This window comes from Balaenoptera physalus, assembly GCF_965194825.1.
Source record: "Balaenoptera physalus genome assembly, chromosome: 2".
NCBI lineage: Eukaryota > Metazoa > Chordata > Mammalia > Artiodactyla > Balaenopteridae > Balaenoptera > Balaenoptera physalus.
This window is the reverse complement of record NC_138883.1, coordinates 86,998,657-87,016,921: the sequence shown is the minus strand read 5'-3', so window position 1 is coordinate 87,016,921 and position 18,265 is coordinate 86,998,657. Positions and strand designations below refer to the sequence as shown.

General features: G+C 46.5%; 1 protein-coding gene across 1 annotated transcript in view; it reads left to right on the top strand.

Moving 5' to 3' along the window:
- The window catches only part of PPIP5K1 (diphosphoinositol pentakisphosphate kinase 1), a 50,942-nt gene that overhangs the window by 4,612 nt on the left and 28,065 nt on the right, over positions 1 to 18,265 (top strand). The window contains 26 exon segments of the mRNA XM_082450072.1: positions 37 to 232; positions 679 to 769; positions 995 to 1,080; positions 1,380 to 1,534; positions 1,667 to 1,768; positions 2,226 to 2,387; positions 2,544 to 2,665; positions 4,338 to 4,439; positions 4,662 to 4,748; positions 4,866 to 4,941; positions 5,085 to 5,194; positions 5,280 to 5,362; positions 5,531 to 5,662; positions 5,818 to 5,939; positions 6,312 to 6,494; positions 8,498 to 8,639; positions 8,829 to 9,052; positions 9,373 to 9,500; positions 9,712 to 9,826; positions 9,996 to 10,103; positions 10,716 to 10,832; positions 10,989 to 11,153; positions 12,991 to 13,140; positions 13,763 to 13,853; positions 16,736 to 16,861; positions 17,578 to 17,640. Coding sequence (XP_082306198.1) covers positions 37 to 232; positions 679 to 769; positions 995 to 1,080; positions 1,380 to 1,534; positions 1,667 to 1,768; positions 2,226 to 2,387; positions 2,544 to 2,665; positions 4,338 to 4,439; positions 4,662 to 4,748; positions 4,866 to 4,941; positions 5,085 to 5,194; positions 5,280 to 5,362; positions 5,531 to 5,662; positions 5,818 to 5,939; positions 6,312 to 6,494; positions 8,498 to 8,639; positions 8,829 to 9,052; positions 9,373 to 9,500; positions 9,712 to 9,826; positions 9,996 to 10,103; positions 10,716 to 10,832; positions 10,989 to 11,153; positions 12,991 to 13,140; positions 13,763 to 13,853; positions 16,736 to 16,861; positions 17,578 to 17,640 — 3,238 coding nt within the window.

Below are 18,265 nucleotides of genomic sequence, written 5' to 3'. Positions count from 1 at the left end.
AGGTGGGAAGTATCTGACAGCACTTCCTCTCTGTAGCCTCCTGAACCTCAGATCATTGTTGGCATCTGTGCCATGACCAAGAAATCCAAGTCCAAGCCAATGACCCAAATCCTAGAGCGACTCTGCAGATTCGACTACCTGACTGTTATCATCCTGGGAGAAGATGTGATCCTCAATGAACCTGTGGAAAACTGGCCATCCTGCCACTGCCTCATCTCTTTCCACTCCAAAGGTTGGTGTCCGTGAAGGAAAAGGGGAAGGAATGGTGTCGGGAATGCTGGACTGGGAAATGAGGCTCTTACTGTCAAATAGTAAAGAGGCCATCAGCTCTTCCCAACACACTAGGGAACAGTGCAAAGGGGTCTGTTCTCCCTACATCTTGGAGGAGTTGCCGGGGGTAGTTTAAAGCCCATATTTGAACGTCAGGACAGCTCTAAGATTCTTAGGGCCTCTGACAGAATTGGTCTTTGGAAGGACCCTAAAAATAATTTCTGTTTTACTTTTTTCTGATGGATATTCTAGACTTGGGAAGTTGGGCAGGAGGATGAGTGCTGGGTTGGATGGGTAGTGGAGCTCAGTGGCAACTAATAGCTTTAATACGTCTATTTCTCTTGCTGTTTTCTCACTGTCTCTTTCACTTTCTTCCTTTGGTCTCTCTATTTCCTTTCTCCATCCCAGGCTTTCCTCTGGACAAAGCTGTTGCTTACTCCAAGCTTCGAAACCCTTTTCTTATCAATGACCTGGCTATGCAGTATTACATCCAGGATAGGTATAGCTTTCTGTTGACTGGTGGGATGGGTGGCCCTGAGATTATGCCTGTTTAGAGAACCCACTCTGGGAGGGGCAGAGTCAAACCAACATGCTTAATTTTTGTACCATACCCTCTTGAGTTCTGTACACGGGTGTCTCCCAGTTCCTGAATGAATGAAATCCCTAGCCTCTCCCCTGGTCACCATCCCCCACCTCTCCCAGCTAATTTATTCGGGGGTGACAGGAGGGAGGTGTACCGGATCCTGCAGGAGGAGGGTATTGATCTGCCTCGATATGCTGTGCTCAACCGTGACCCTGCCCGGCCTGAGGGTGAGTACCTGGCCTTGTCCAGTCCTGCCCTGCTTTCTACGACTTAGCCCAGTTCTCCTTCCTCTAGACGTCTCCTATGTACCACCCGGCTCAGTGAGGCTTTGGTTACTGGATTATGGGTAGAGCTAGAGCCATGGGTCTTTGGACAGAACCTTGGACCTCTTATATAGATATTAATTACCATATCTATTATTAAGATATGGTCATAGCAATTTGAGGGTTATGGAGATTACAACTCAGAGAAGTGGGAGTTGGAAGTATTCTTAGGCCCTAGGAATGACCACACGCCTACCTTTCAGAGTGCAACCTGATTGAGGGTGAAGACCAGGTGGAGGTAAATGGTGCCGTCTTTCCCAAGCCCTTTGTGGAGAAGCCAGTGAGTGCAGAGGACCACAATGTTTACATCTACTACCCCAGCTCAGCTGGAGGAGGAAGCCAGCGCCTCTTCCGTAAGGTATGGGACACATCTGGGCATTTGGGGAGGCAGAGAAGTAGAAGGGTGAGAATGAGGTTGTGGGGAGGGAAGCTGGAGGATTTGGGGACAAGTTAGAGGCAACTTTTTTTTTCCTTCCTTTTTCTCCTGAAGATTGGCAGCCGGAGCAGCGTTTACTCTCCTGAGAGCAGCGTCCGTAAGACAGGGTCATACATCTATGAGGAGTTTATGCCAACAGATGGCACAGATGTCAAGGTTATGGTGGATACAGGGATTTAAGAGGTTATAAATGTCTGGGTGGGGTGGGGTGCTTGGGAAGCAAGTGGAAGTGTATGGAAGTGGTCGTAGAAAATAAAGTATGAATGTGATTGGCTTTCATATGCAGGTGAAGGTAAGAAGTGGGGGAAGTAGGTATTTACATTGTCACTATCAGAGCAAGGGCAAGAGTGACATGGGAAATAGAATACTGTTGGTAAGTTATTCCTTAGTAAGGACTAGGCAATAGTTTTGGAGTCCTGTGGAGAAACCTTCTTAATGATACTAGAGCTCAGTAAGAAAAATGTCAGTCTCCTTGTTCATAAAACTCGGGGATTTGTTTGTTTTGCTTTTGTTTTTGTTTACTGTGAAACTAGTCTACAGACATAGTGCTCATATTGTCTTCTCATATGCAGGGTGAGCTGTGGGCATACTCAGTGATGCTATGTACCTGCAGGTGTATACAGTGGGACCAGACTATGCCCATGCTGAAGCCAGAAAATCTCCAGCTTTGGATGGGAAGGTCGAAAGAGACAGTGAGGGGAAAGAAATTCGATATCCAGTCATGCTGACTGCCATGGAAAAGCTGGTGGCCAGGAAAGTCTGCGTAGCTTTTAAGGTGGAGGAAGCCCCCCTTGGCGAAGGGGAGGGTGTGTGTGCGGGGTGGGGGGGGGCGTGGTGGAGGGAGGGATGCAGGAGAGGGGCTGTGGAATGAGGGGGTTGCTGAGAAGGAAGAGTGGCTCTCTTGTTCTCATCTTGCTTTTATCCCCTGCAGCAAACAGTCTGTGGTTTTGACCTCCTTCGTGCCAATGGTCATTCCTTTGTGTGTGATGTCAATGGCTTCAGTTTCGTCAAGAATTCGATGAAATACTACGATGACTGTGCCAAGATTCTGGGGTAAGGGACACAGTGGTCTGAGCTGGGGAGAATGGGCTTAAAGAAGAGAATTGGAAAGTTTTTACTTTATAGGCATGCCTTGTTTTATTGAGCTTCGCAGATACCGCGTTTTTTTACATATTGAAGGTTTGTGGCAACCTTGTGTCGAGCAAGTCTGTTGGCGCTATTTTTCCAACGGCATTTGCTTACTTCGTGTCTCTGTGTGACATTTTGGTAATTCTCACAATATTTCAAACTTTTTCACTATCATATTTGTCATAGTGATCTGTGATCGGTGATTTTTGATGTTACTATTGCAAAAAGATTACAACTTGCTGAAGGCTCAGATGATGGTTAGCATTTTTTTTTAGTAAATTTATTTTATTTTTTTTTATTTTTGGGTGTGTTGGGTCTTCATTGCTGTGCGCAGGCTTTCTCTAGTTGCGGCGAGCAGGGGCTACTCTTCGTTGTGGTTTACAGGCTTCTCACTGTGGTGGCTTCTCTTGCTTCAGAGCATGGTCTCTAGGCGCACGGGATTCAGTAGCTGTGGCACGCAGGCTCAGTCGTTGTGGCTCTCAGGCTCTAGAGCACAGGCTCAATAGTTGTGGCGCATGGGCTTAGTTGCTCCACAACATGTGGGATCTTCCCAGGCCAGGGATCGAACCCATGTCCCCTGCACTGGCAGGCAGATTCTTAACCACTGTGCCACCAGGGAATCCCTATGGTTAGCATTTTTTAGCAATAAAGTATTTTTTAATTAAGATATGTACATTTTTTTAGACCTAATGCTATTGCACACTTAATATACTACAGTATACTGGAAACATAACTTTCATATGCACTGCGAAACTAAAAAACTCATGTGACTCACTATTGTGATATTCACTTTATTGTGGTGGTCTGGAACTGAACTCACAATATCTCCGAGGTATGCCTGTATTTTAAATATCGTAAAAATGGTTTAAAAGTGAAAAAGGTGGGAATGCCCTGGCGGTCCAGTGGTTGGGACTCCGAGCTTCCCCTGCAGGGGGCACGGGTTCAATCCTTGGTCGGGGAACTAAGATCCTACAAGCCATACAGCGCAGCCAAAAAAAAAAAAAAGAATATAGGGCTTCCCTGGTGGCGTAGTGGTTAAGAATCCGCCTGCCAATGCAGGGGACACGGGTTTGATCCCTGGTCTGGAAGATCCCACATGGCACGGAGCAACTAAACCCGTGCACCACAACTACTGAGTCTGCGCTCTAGAGCCCACGAGCCACAACTACTGAAGCCTCAGTGCCTAGAGCCCATGCTCTGCAACAAGAGAAGCCACTGTAATGAAAACCCACATACTGCAAGGAAGAGTAGCCCCCACTCGCCGCAGCTAGAGAAAGCCCGCGTGAAACAACGAAGACCCAATGCAGCCAAAAATAAAATAAATTAAAAAAAAAAAAAGAATATAGTTAAAGCCCCTACATACCCCTCACTAATTATATCCCCTTCCCTCCCACCCCCCAGAGGTAACCAGTCCTTTATTTGGTCATTCCCATTTATATATTCATATTTTTTTTTACATATATGGGGTGGATTTGCATGTTTTTGGATTTTATATTAATGTATTTTTCAACTACTTGTTAGTTTTTGTGAGCTTCATTCATATATGTAGTTCTGGTTCATTCATTTTCAAATGGCTTCTTTGCATTTCTCCTTCTAGGAACACCATAATGCGGGAGCTTGCCCCGCAGTTCCAGATCCCATGGTCCATCCCCACAGAGGCTGAGGACATTCCCATTGTCCCTACCACATCTGGCACTATGTGAGCAAAAGTAAAAATTAAAAATCTGGAGTCACCTACTTAAGGCATCTGTGTCAGACCAGTGGTTACTTCCTGACCCTGTGCCATCTGACTGGTGGAGCCTACCTTTATTCCTAATCTCAGATAGTTTTTCCTCTGTTCTTTGACCCGTTGGGTAGGATGAAATGGGAGGCGGTGTGGGGTGGGATTGGGGAGAGGCTCTAACAACATTCCCTATCTTAGGATGGAACTTCGTTGCGTCATTGCAATTATCCGTCATGGGGATCGTACCCCCAAGCAGAAGATGAAGATGGAAGTGACACACCCAAGGTGGGCAGAGTATCCTAATCTAGACAAATAGGTTTTTGTGAGGGAAATGGGGAGGGGTACTTCCCAGAGGCTCTTGCCTGTCTCAGCCCATAGTGAAGCTTCTCCTTATTTCTTCAGGTTTTTTAGTCTATTTGAAAAACATGGTGGCTACAAGACAGGGAAATTAAAACTGAAGCGGCCTGAGCAGCTACAGGTAAGGTGATGAATCTGGCTGGGAGGAGCAGTGCTACGGAAAGATAGAGGGTATGGGATTGGGGGCCTCAGTGAGAGACCAGGATGAAAGCCTAACCAGCCAGGACTTGGCCTCCTGCACGGATACCCTGTTGTTTCCTCCAGGAGGTGCTGGACATCACAAGGCTGCTATTGGCTGAACTGGAAAAAGAACCAGGTGGTGAGATTGAGGAGAAGACTGGGAAACTGGAGCAGCTGAAATCTGTGCTGGAGATGTGAGAAAGGGAATAGGAAAGGGGGGCCACTAGCAGTGAGAATTGGGTGCTGGGGTAGAAAGTAAACTGTGAGTTTATCCTGCAGGTATGGTCACTTCTCAGGCATCAACCGGAAGGTGCAGTTAACTTACTACCCTCATGGAGTAAAAGCTTCTAATGAGGGGCAAGGTAAGATGTAATACCCACTTCCCATTACCACTCACATCTTTTATTCTTGAACCCTTAGATGACCTCTATCCCAAATTACCTTTCCGGGCTCCTCAGAAGACCTAACATTTAGATGTCCCCACTATTTTCCTTAGATCTAGACCTGTTCACTAGCCCTTATTCCCGCAGATCCACAGGGGGAGGCTCTGGCCCCATCCCTATTGCTGGTACTGAAGTGGGGTGGAGAACTGACCCCTGCTGGCCGTGTTCAGGCTGAGGAGCTGGGGCGAGCTTTCCGCTGCATGTACCCTGGAGGACAGGGTGAGTGTTTTGTAAATACCTAGCAGGGCTGAGATAAGATGATTAGAGAATAAGTTGGGGAAACAAGGGACAGAAACAATAGGGAAGTTAAAGGGGAAATGAGCATTCGTGGGTATTTATAGCCATCCATTCCTGGTCTTCCCCTTTGCCCCCAGGTGACTATGCTGGCTTCCCCGGGTGTGGGCTGCTTCGCCTCCATAGCACCTTCCGCCATGATCTCAAGATTTATGCCTCTGATGAGGGCCGTGTCCAGATGACTGCTGCAGCCTTTGCTAAGGTGCACACTACAGTTCTCCCACAGTCCCAGCTTCCATTAGGTAGAGAAGCAGAGTTTGGAGAACTAGTTGGAAATTTCAAGAGTGTTTGTGTGCCAACTCAGAGAAGTTTCTGCTTGTGTCTGACTGCATTCTTTTTTTTTTTTAATTGGGGTATAGTTGCTTTACAATGTTGTGTTAGTTTCTGCTGTACAGCAAAGTGAATCAGCTGTATGTACTGACTGCATTCTATACTACTGAGAATAATTAGTGGGGTGGGCCCCTTGACCTATACCCCAACTCCCAAGCCAGCTCTCATTTGATCTCTGGGACCATCGAGGCCTAGGGGAACTAGACTGGAAGGAAAACTAATAGATTTTGTGCTTCCCCTCCAGGGCCTTCTAGCTCTAGAAGGGGAGCTGACACCCATTTTGGTACAAATGGTGAAGAGTGCCAACATGAACGGGCTCTTGGACAGTGATGGCGATTCCCTGAGCAGCTGCCAGCACCGGGTGAAGGCTCGGCTGCACCACATTTTGCAGCAGGATGCACCCTTTGGCCCTGAGGATTATGATCAGGTCAGGCTCTCCTAGACTTTGTGCCCAACACAACCCAATCCCCAAATCCTAGAATTCTAAATAATAGTGATGAGTAATGGTACTTACTATGTGCCAGGCACTGTTTTATGTGCTCTTCCATGTATTGTATCATTTAATCCTTACCCTTTGAGATAAGTATGGGTCCACAATCTGTCATCCACAGTTTTGGAAATGAAAAAGATTTTTATAACTTTGCCACCAAGATTCGTTTGACAGCAAAACCCAACATGGTAAGACTCTTTCTAATCCCCATTTATCCCATCTAGTATAAATAGTTATACATTTTGCTACAGAAATAGAAAAGTGTTTGGTTATGTCCTAGGCCCTGTGGAGGTATTATCTAACATGTGGCGTATGCACCGTATTAACTTCTTAAAGTCCCAAGAATTCTCAATTCCAAAACACAGCTGATCCCAAGGATTTTGAATGAAAGGATGTTTCAGTTTATCTGTTGCTGTATAAAAAAACTACCCCAAAACTCAGTAACTTAAGACAAAAACCATTTTATCACCTTACAGCTCTAGGCTCAACTAGTCTTCCCTAAAATTGCCCAGCTGCTGTCCAGATGTTGGGGCTGGAACCATCTGGAGGCTCAACTGGGATGCTAGGATGGCTGGGCTCTCTCCCTCCTCGTGATGTCCCTGTCCCTGTAGTCTCAGAGCCTCTCCTCTCCATGTGTTTTTCCCATGTGGTTTTTCCAGCAGACCAGGGATCAAATCCATGTCCCTGGCAGTGGAAGCATGAAGTCCTAACCACTGGACCATCAGGGAATTCCCCAGACGGATTTCTTAAATAGTAGCTTAGGACTCCTCCATAGCAGAAACTTTCAAGCTTTTTTAAAGTGTAGGCCCAGAATTAGCACAGTATAACCTTGTTATTTTTTGTTGGTTAAGCAGTCACAGGGCCAGCCCAGATTCAAGGGAAGGGGAATGTGACAAAGAATTAATGGCCATCTTTAATCCACTGTAAGAGCTGTGGACCGATACTACTTTCCCCCCCCCGCCCCTTTACAGATGAGGAAGCCTAGGCTCAGAAGAATTTAAGCAGCCTTTCCAAGGTCACCCAAGGAATCTTAACTAGAGAGCCCAGGCTGTTAGCCACTACAATATACTGCCTCACAGTATTAATCACAGTGGATGCCACTACCCAAGCCATCCTTTTTCCTTTTTCCTATGTATCCATGCCATGATTGACTGGGGATCATGTGCCAGACCGTGATTTTCTACCATCCTCCTACTCACAGCTCCTCATTTCATAACTGCTGTGTAACCATTTTTGATAGATTCTTAAATAAGCAAAGTAGCTGAGCACATTGACTAGAGAATGGCATTTTCTGTGTTCTTCTCTGAGCAGGCCTTGATAAAGGGGCAGGACCTTGCTGCCTTATTTTCCAATCCATTGCTCAATGTCAAATCCAAAAAAGCTAAGGTACCTTTCCTTTTTCCTTGCTTCCTTTTGCCAGCAAGAATGGAACTTGTGAGGACTGAGGTAGAATGAGTACATTCAACCTGCAATCTCCTTTCCCCCTCCCCATTCTTCATTGACTGTGACCATCCTAAATGCTTGAGTTGGAACTTAGTTCTGAGACAGCACCTCTACTCTAGATTCAAGCTAGCATCTTGTTTAGAGGAGTAAGATAGTTATGTCTATCACCCACTCATGAAAACATTCTGTGGGGATTTTGGTTTAATCTGTATTCCTCAGCATTTTCCGTGCTTATTTTAGAACCCCCAGGAAAAGAACCTAGATCTGTTTTATTTCCTCTGACTCCAAGACTTTTAAGATGACCCAGTCTTAGATGACTGTGTGCTAGAGCAGTCCCCTCATCTGAACTGCTAGTGTTCCCAGTAGCCTAAGAATGCTTGTTGGGTGAGCCAACAGACAGAGCTTATTTTCCAGGCAGTCTCTCTGTAATAAGCTCACAGCAATCTAGGCAACTGGCACTGAACCTGTCTTGCTTTTCATCTTTCTATTCTCCACAGCTGGCTCCCACCGGAAGCACTTCCCTACTCAACTCCATGGCTATAATCCAGAATCCTGTGAAGGTCTGTGATCAGGTATTTGCCCTGATTGAAAACCTCACTCACCAGATCCAGGAACGGATGCAGGACCCCAAGTCTGTAGGTGGGTTTGAATACTACTATTTTGCTTTCAAGATTTTGGGTACGGATGGGTTCCTCAGGCAATCCTGTGTCCTCTCCTAAGTGTCTGAGACACGTCATCCTCATCTCTCTGGTTCTGCTTCAGATTTGCTAGGGTCTTTTGTTAGAGGTGAAGCCTTTGGCTCTGTCTGACTGTCTGTCTTCCTTCCAGACCTGCAGCTTTACCACAGCGAGACACTAGAGCTAATGCTACAGCGTTGGAGCAAGCTGGAGCGTGACTTTCGACAGAAGAGTGGGCGCTATGATATCAGTAAGATCCCTGACATCTATGACTGTGTCAAGTATGATGTGCAGCACAATGGGAGTCTGGGACTTCAAGGCACAGCAGAGTTGCTCCGTCTCTCTAAGGCACTGGCTGATGTGGTCATTCCCCAGGTGTGTCTCACATAAGGGATGGAGCCTGGGGCTAGGGGCACTGCGGAAGGAAGGAGAGAAAAGGCAGGAAGGAGGGGCGGTGTGGGAACCAGGGGAAGGAAACTTAGAGAAGGAATTAGTTGTTACAATTAGAGCTACAATCCTGGCTCTGAGGAAGCCCAAGAGGCTAACTGAGGAAAAACCTGGAGAGGGGGAATGTGGTGATTTTGGAAGAAGCCCTAGACCTGAAGTGAAGACAAGCATGATCTTGGACCTGGGAGTATGAGGCAAGAGGAAAACAAGATTCATTGAGGTGCTTATTCCTCGCCTGTGGCCCCTAGGAGTACGGGATCAGTCGGGAGGAGAAACTGGAAATTGCCGTGGGCTTCTGTCTTGCACTGCTGCGGAAGATACTACTTGACCTGCAGAGAACCCACGAGGATGAGTCTGTCAACAAGCTGCACCCCCTGTGAGGGAGGGCTGGGCGGGGCGCTCGATGGAGGGAGGGGCATGTCAGGGAGCTCTTGGGGGAGCCCAGGCTGGGACAGCTTGGGGAACCGAGAACGGAAGCGGTCCTGGGATGGAAAAGAGAGGGAAGTCTTTGAGGCGGGAGGAGGGAGTTTGTGGAGGGCCGAGAAGAGGACTGGCTGACAGTGTGAGTGACTTAGCTGCTGTCTCAGGTACTCCCGAGGAGTGCTCTCCCCAGGCCGCCATGTTCGAACACGTCTCTACTTCACCAGTGAAAGCCATGTCCACTCCCTACTCAGTGTCTTCCGTTATGGGGGACTTCTTGATGTAAGGATCCTTTTTCCTTCAGCCTATGAACGTCTTTTCCCAGCGTTCTTTTACTCTCCTCCTCATGCTTCTTTTTTACCGCAAGCTTCCTCTGTTCTCCTCGTCTCCCTGCCCATTCCCTGACTCCCTCGTCCTTGGGCATTAGCTTACCTCTTCTTGTGTTCGGTAGGAGACCAAGGATGCACAATGGCAGCGAGCTTTGGCTTATCTTAGTGCCATCTCAGAGCTCAACTACATGACCCAGATTGTCATCATGCTTTATGAAGACAACACACGGGTGAGGAGCTAACAGGGGGAGGTGAGGAGAGGGCCCCTCCTTTCTTCTCCATCCCCTTTTAGGGAAAAACTTTTTTATGCTTAGAATCTGTAGAATCCAGTTAGGTGTGGTACCTAGGTGCAGCATGATAGAGAACATCCAGGAGGTTCCTCCTGGAACAGAAAGCATGTTTTAGGTTGGTGTTGAGCCAGAGAGATACCAGAGAACATAGCTCTGGCATTAGGGAGGGTATGGAATTTGAACAATGTTACAATGAGTCTTTTTCTCTCAAACATTGTTACACATATACCTTCTTCATCTGGCTCCACAAAGATATCTTTAAATGTGCTGCTGTATGCACTGTAGCAAAGCTGAATTCCTGTGGGAGATGGATAGGGAGGGGGGCAGTTGTAGAACTGGAAGTTGGCAAGTCCTGTGGAGGTTGAGAGTATGAGGATCCTGTAACACTAGACTGTAGTTAAAGGGAGCTATTACTGTAGAGGGGTGTAAGACACTGAAACCTCAGCCCTGGGAGGATGTGTCCTCTTGAGTTCCTCTCTGTTGTCCCTGCCTGGTCTTCCACCACCATGTCCAGCTTCTCCAACTGCCCTTTCATCTGGTGATGCCCTAAAGGATCCCTTATCAGAGGAGCGGTTCCATGTGGAGCTGCACTTCAGCCCTGGAGTGAAAGGTGTCGAGGAAGAAGGCAGTGCCCCAACTGGCTGTGGATTCCGTCCAGCCTCTTCTGAGGTGGGTCAGAGTGCTGGGATTTGGGACTGGAGGACTTAGGAACCAAGTGATGGGAAACTCGGAAACAGTACAGGGAGGTTAAAAGGGTTGGGGAGAAGTGGATTAGGAGGCTGGAGACCATTAACACCTCTCCTATCTATGCCTGTTGTTGGGTAGAATGAGGAGATGAAAACAGACCAAGGCAGCATGGAGGACCTGTGCCCGGGGAAGGCATCAGATGAGCCAGACCGAGCATTGCAGACCTCACCCCAGCCCTCTGAGGGCCCTGGCCTCCCAAAGAGATCACCCCTCATTCGTAACCGCAAAGCCGGCTCCATGGAGGTAATGGGAGGGGCTTGGGAGAAAGAAGTGGTGGAAGTGCTCATAGGACAATATCCATGAATCTCTGAATCCCCTCAGTGGAATTCTTAGGACCTTAAACAGAGTCTTCCTGCCCCTGATGGATATGTTTTACTTAATCTCTCTTTCACAGCTGGTCTCCCAGGAAAGCTCCTCTAAGCTGGTTGCTACTTCTGAGCTTAAAGAGATGCCAGTGAGGGGTGCCTGAGAGATAAGGACTTTTAGAGATGAGATTGAGGAGGAGGCCTCTGGATGAATTTGAAAAGGCAGTTCTTTAAAAGGAAATATAGTAGAAAAGCATGTACTCTGGGCTGAAATCCCAGTCTGATAATCAGACGCTGTGTGATCTTGGACAGGTACCTTCTCCAAGCCTAAATTTTTTTCATCTGTAAAATATAAGTAATACTCACCATATAGATGCTTAGTAAACAGTAACAATGATAACAATACAGTTGATATTGAAGGCCAGGCCCCCTCCATCTCTTTGTTGTCTTGGGTAAATATTAAAGCTCAGATTGTAGTAAATATCACTTTACTAAAAATGGCACTTTAATTTAACCCCTTTAGGGTTATCTGTACTCTCATCCCAGAAAGGGAATCAATTCTCGAAGTCTATCTGTCTCCCCTTTGTTCTGATGAGGTTTATCAGTCTGGGCCTGGGTTCTCCTAGTCCTGGTTCTATTTCTCTAGCCTAGAGGAAAGGACTGTTGTAAATCTCACATTGTGTCCTGGAGTAAAAACCAAAGTTTTGGTCTTTTCCTGGAGAGATCCTTTCCCTCTTTGGCCCAATGACACTCTTTTTGACCGCATGATTTATCCCTGTCTCAGGGACCATGACTGTTTTGGGTCCTGCTTTGACAGATGAGTCTGTCTTGAGTTCACTTGGCTTGGTGCCTGCTCTCTGTCTTAAAGGAATCGGTCTTTCCATTTTGAAATATCTCAGAAGAATCTATAATTAGCTTACATAGGTTCAGCCAGAGGTTTATGGTTCAGATTTTGGAGAATGCTGAGAAGACAAACTGCAGTCTCTCTTCTAGACTCATCCTTTTCTTCCTGATTATTTTAAGATGGACTTGAGGTCATGAATACTCAGAGTTTCCTTAGGTGGGGTATGCATCATTTTTTCTTTGAGGTGTAAGTTAACTTAGTATCCATAGTACATTAGTACACTGCAGACTCATGTGAATAGATCAAATGGACAGAATGACATATGATCTTCCATTAATAAACTGCTCCTCCACATCCAGTGTCTTCCCCATTCACATCATCTGCCAGTCTCTGGCACTATTATGTTGGACCCCCTTTTTTCTTCTGATTTAAGCAGTCAAGAGACAGCCAAAGCAGAGCTCTCAGTGTATCATCTCTCAGACTTGATGAAATTGACTTCTTTCAGGCCTATAGGAAGCTTTCTGTTGTAATCAGATTTCTTCCTCTCAGTTACTAGTGCTGCTTATACCATGGCTACCCAGGATGATGGTTGCCCAAGATATGCTCCTCAGCTTTGCAAGAAAATCTTCTCTCTGCTCTTTGGTCATACAACCTTTTAATATTAATATTTCCTCTCCGTGTTCTATAAGTACAGGCATTGGTAGTCTTATTCTTATCAACTACGACCCTTCTTTCCATCCCTTCTTCTCCTCTTGTCATCTTATATCTTTGGACTGGTTTAGAATACAAAATCTGTGACCTTCAGAGCAGCTATGCCCTAGGCAATCATCCTCTCCAGCCTTACAACTGCCTCTGCCCAGTGGGCCCAGGGCTTTTGGGAACCTGTGGGTGTAAGGAGCCGTGACCGGCTTTCCACCCGGTCTGATTGCAGGTCATGAATATGCAGTGCACGGGGAACCTGGACCTGATCCCCTTGCGGGGACGGCGCCGCCGGAGGTCAGGGGACCTCCCCCGGCCTTCCCCAGCCATCGGCCTACAGCCCCGGGCTGTGTCCACCACTCACCTGGCATCCTGCACACAGGTGTCCCTCCATACTTCATCTTCCCTTATTGCCTCTGTCTTTGCCTTTTGGGACTTAGGGACTCAGAACACTGTTGAGGGGTGTGTGTGTGTGTGTGTGTGTGTTTGTGTGGTGGGGGTTGTGTGATTGAGCCCTTGTGGGCTTTTCAGAAATCCATTTCATGTCTCCAGGAGTGGAGGGGAGGGCTTCTGGTTCACATAAGAAACTGAGTATGGCTGCCATAGCCACAGCTGTCCTGGAAAGAAGAGAGCGTAGCCAGACTCCTTATTGTGGCTGAGCTATTGTGATTTGCTTTCTGAGTTCTGTGGAGGGATATAAAAGATTAAGGTACCCTGCCCTGCTAAGCACTGAGAATGGTTGAATAATGATTTCTCAGATTTGGGATTAGAGGGCTGTAGGGACAGGCATCTTGGAAATAGAAGTGCTTTCTAGTATAGAAGGATTCCTTGGACAGTTTCCTCTGTAAAGTATACTCTTAGACTTTGCATTCTTCTTCTTCATAAAAATCCTTAAACTTCCTGACACTGCTTGGTTTTGTAGGGGCAGGGATTCAGGACCTGGGTTTTAGACTTCTCAGTTGAGGTGGCAAAACGGTAATTAACATAGAGTCCTTTTTCTCCAGGTGCTTTCTGAGACCTCATCCTCGAGGCCTGGTGGTTACCGACTCTTTTCATCTTCACGGCCACCAACGGAGATGAAGCAGAGCGGCCTAGGTACGGTTTTCCAGCATCTCTTATCTGTTGTTGGGAAGGGGTGTCTGTCTGTTCTTTAGAGTTTTATTGTGGGGAACCTTAGTCATGGGAGTTGGGGTCATCTAGTCAGTGGAATTGTTGGGCGGGGCTAGGGAGGATGAATTGGGAGAAGCCACATGTAGGTGTGAACTTTGATCCCAGATGATTGTTTGCATTCCAGGAAGGTGTCTGTCTTTTGGTTTTTCTACACAACCCCCATTTCTCTGGCTGAAGGGCATTTTTCGGGCTTCCCCTCTTACTCCTTATCTGTCCCTTCAGTCTAGCCCAGACATTTAGGGTCCATGGAGACTCTGATTCTTCAGAGTTATCAGAGACAAAGCTATAAATAGAGGCACTTGTGAGATGCTCCCTTCCCCCAGTAACGGTCATATTCCTCATTTGGAGAACTTGTGCCATGTCTTCCTTTGAGACCTGTGTTTATTACATCCTTGCTCTGGCCCCTGCTACCTCCATGCCCTCCCCTTCATCCTCTCCTAATCCTGTAATTCTTTTTCCTTCCTTCCTGAAAATTGAGGGACAAATCTGAGACTGGTGTAGTGGCAGAGGCTTCTCTCAGGACTTTGAGGGAATGTCTCTTGATTTTTTTGATTCCTGGAGAGGGGTGGAGAGCATCATTCAACCTTTCCTAAGAACACAGACTGCAGGAAGGACCAAGCCTCAGAGGGTATGGTATTCTTTGGGAGTGGGGAGGGGTCCTTGGGAGGGACTATCTTTGAACACAGCGCCTGTGAGCCAGTAACCAGAACTGGCAGGTAGAGACAGTGGTGTGGGGTCTAGACGGGGTCCCCTGGCTCTTTCTATCTTGTCCTATTATTCTGTCCATTTAGCTCCTTTCATTTTTCTGTTACCTTTCTCCTTGGCACCCAATTTCTTGGCCCCAAGACGGTCAGCATTTGGTTACCAGCAATGGGAAGAAAGGTTTTTGGTAATTTTCCAGGCTAATTTTATGGGAGTAGCTTGCCTTCTAGATCCCTAAAATGAGGTAGATGGTTTGGTGCATGAAAAATAAATGACAAATGTCTAGATCTGTGATATGGACTTCTTTTCCCAGAAACCCCAGTAGAGAATAGGTTTCAGGTAGGTGGGAAAGAGGATAGGTGTGTCTGGCCCAGTTAAGGGGGAGTGCTGTCAAGAACAAGGCAGAGGCATGAGTCTGGTTGACAGATGGTGGTGGTAAGGTAAAGTCTACCCCCTGAGATGATCCAAGACTGGACACGGCAGGATTGGTGGGACTACGCCAGAAAATTATTTCGTGGAGGAAGTAAATGTAGAACAAAGCTTGGGGGTGGCCTGGGATACAGCCAGCTAGTTCCAGCTTCTCTGAAAAAAGCAGACATATTTAGCAACCCTTATTTCTCTCTGGAACTCTATTCTTGAGCTTGTTTGAACATGAAAGGTCAGAGAAATTGCTGCCTAGAGGAGTGGTCCTCAATTCCAGGGTGGAAATTATCAGCCATCTGAACTTCTTGATTTATGTGGTGACCCTGAAATGCTGGGACCCCTGAAACCATATCCCTTCTTTGTGGGCTCAAAGGAAACTGACCTCTCCACTCTGTCCATTTCCCCTATGAATGTTAAGTTCCCAAGTCAAACCCAGGGTCTTGGCTAAGATGGATTTGGAAGTAGAGGAGAAAATCCCACAAACTGGAGTGTTAATCTTGTTTCCTTCTGCCCATTCTCTCCTTGTGGGCTATAGTAGGAGACGGGACCATGGGAGTCCCAACCCTACTGTCGATCAGATACTTGGGACAGTGACTAGCTTGATTTATTTGCTTCAGGGATTTTTCAAGTTTTATATACTCCACTTACTGCCAAGAGTTCTCTTTGCTTTCTTTGAACTTATGTGTGTGGCATCTGGCTTTGAGCACAGGACTTAGAAGGCAATAAACTTTCGAGAGTAGAAAAAAAACATCTTTTTCGCTGTTCTCTGTTCACGAGGTTCTCCTGAGTACGGTGTTCAGCGGTTAGGAGGCATGTTCTACATATAATCACCTGACCCTTCACATGCCTTTCAATTTGTGTCCATTTTCACTTCAGAAACAATGCTCTGTTTCTTCTTGATGAAAAAAATTACTATTTCTTTTCTAACTGAACACGGTTGATCCTGAGTCCGGAGACCTGGATTCTAGTCCAGCTTAGCTCCTAACAAACTGTATGACCTTGAACAAATGAGATCCCTTTTGAATGTCAGTTTCTTCATCTCTAAAATAAGAAGGCTGAACTGGATGATCTTTGAATCCATTCCAGCTTCAAAAACTCAGTGAGTCTCATACTTTCTTGGGAAAGGTAGAAAGGTCTAAGGGAACATAGAAGGGAGGGAATGTTGGATGAAAAACTTAGGAGGAATTGGAACTTATGAGGACTTCGAATTTGAGTTGAGTACTCTAAACTTAGTCTCTAGTTTCAGTCAAAGTTTCTTTCCTTTTAAACAAATAAGGGACTCGATTTCTGGGTTCTTCAAACCCTATATCCAGCACAAGGAGCACTGAATTAAATCTAGGGAGATCTAGAGGAATCTACCTATTCTTTGAGCATTCCTGAGAGCCACCTAGAGAGCACAGTTTATCCCTTTCAGTAGCTTTGAGTCCCCTAATATGACTAACCCTGTATTTGTAGTGGCCTCTTGTATCTGCCAAGTCGACTTTCAGGAGCATCCTCACTTTGCTTGCCCAGTGTGGCTGTGGACAGTAGTGAAAGCTGTTTGTGGTTATGTCAAGTGGCCACGTGGTGGTGGCTCTGAATGGTTATGTGCGTGTGTCCTGATGTTGTCATGTGAAATTGTGCGTACTTCTGTGTGGTAATTGCAGCTTTGCGTGGCTACTAATGCACTCCCGGCCTTGCAGGCTCACAGTGCACGGGGCTGTTCAGCACCACAGTGCTGGGCGGCTCCTCCAGCGCCCCGAATCTTCAGGACTACGCCCGCAGCCAAGGCAAAAAGCTACCACCTGCCAGTCTGAAGCACCGAGATGGTATGTGGGTGGGTTTTGGGGGGCAACTCTTTTCTTCATTTGTCCGCCAGCAAGGACACAGCTCGAGAACAATTCATGCTTAAGATGGCGCTGACACTAGCCTTATGACAAGTTTTCTGCATCAGTTATAGAGGGGAGAAGGAACCAAGACCCCATCCACCCCTCCATTTGCATTACCTCTCACCATACAAATACTACTTATTTATGCTTATCCCTTCATAATCAGCCACATACAGCCCTGCTACATCAATTTACTCCACCTTTGTATTCTTTCCTGGATTCTGGCCTGTAGGGGGAGCGACCAAGGAGGATGATCCACGGTCAGGAAGAACGTAGTGGAGCCTCAATTAAAATCTAGGAAATCAGGGATGGGGAAGTTGTTCAGCCAAGGCAGGAAAAATGATATGGCAAGAGATTGGGGGACGTGATGAAAGTTTCTACAAAGATTTTATTTCTTTGTAAATGACCAGAAAGAGGATGTGGTGGTGAGATTAGGGTTGTTTGTGGGGCCGTATTGTGGTAGAGATGACACACGGATTCCTGAGAGGAGATTATCCAAAGGAAAAGATTGAAATGTGGTAGTAAGGAATCTAAGGGGCGGGGGTGGGAGCAGGTCGTATACTAACTGTAAAGAACAGAGTATATTGTGAGCAAATTCCAGAGCAGAGGGTGGGGACAGCGGTGGGTATAATCCCCGTGATGTCTTTTCTCCCCAGAGCTCTTGTTTGTCCCGGCCGTAAAACGATTTTCTGTGTCGTTTGCAAAGCATCCGACTAACGGTACGTTTGCTTCTGACTCAACGTCATTCCTCCTCACCATGTCACCTCCAGACACTTAACCTCTGAGTTCTGACACTGACTTTCCTTCTCCCTCCACTGTGTTGACACCCTGCTGTCTCTGAACCACTCACTAATTGTTGCTCTTGGGATATATCACTTGTTGTGACAGACCTTAGCCTTGGCTGCAGCCTGGCTGCCCGATTCTTGGGGCAACTCAAGGTCTTATTTCCATGGTCACCATCATCATCATTGTGTCACTTTTTTCAGCATCATCACCAAAACATGAATTAAACCTCTTCCTTTCCCATCACATGACTGCCAGGCTTTGTACAAACATGATAATGGTTCCCCTTCTTAGAAAGAGCATAGTATTACCTATATCGTCCCCATTTCTTCTCTCTGTTTGTTTCCCCAACTCCTCAGCTTATGTAATTTTGATCTTCCTGTTTTTTCACCAGCTCTTTTGTTGGAGTGGATGACTAGTTTGCTTCCCTTTTGGAGCAGTGCTGCAGTTCCCAGTTCCCAAGCCTACCCATAAAGGCATTAGTCTTGAGTATATTGTTTTTCATCTCCATATTCCTGTCTCCTACCATTGTGTGTATTTTGTGTGGCTCTTGTGCTTCTG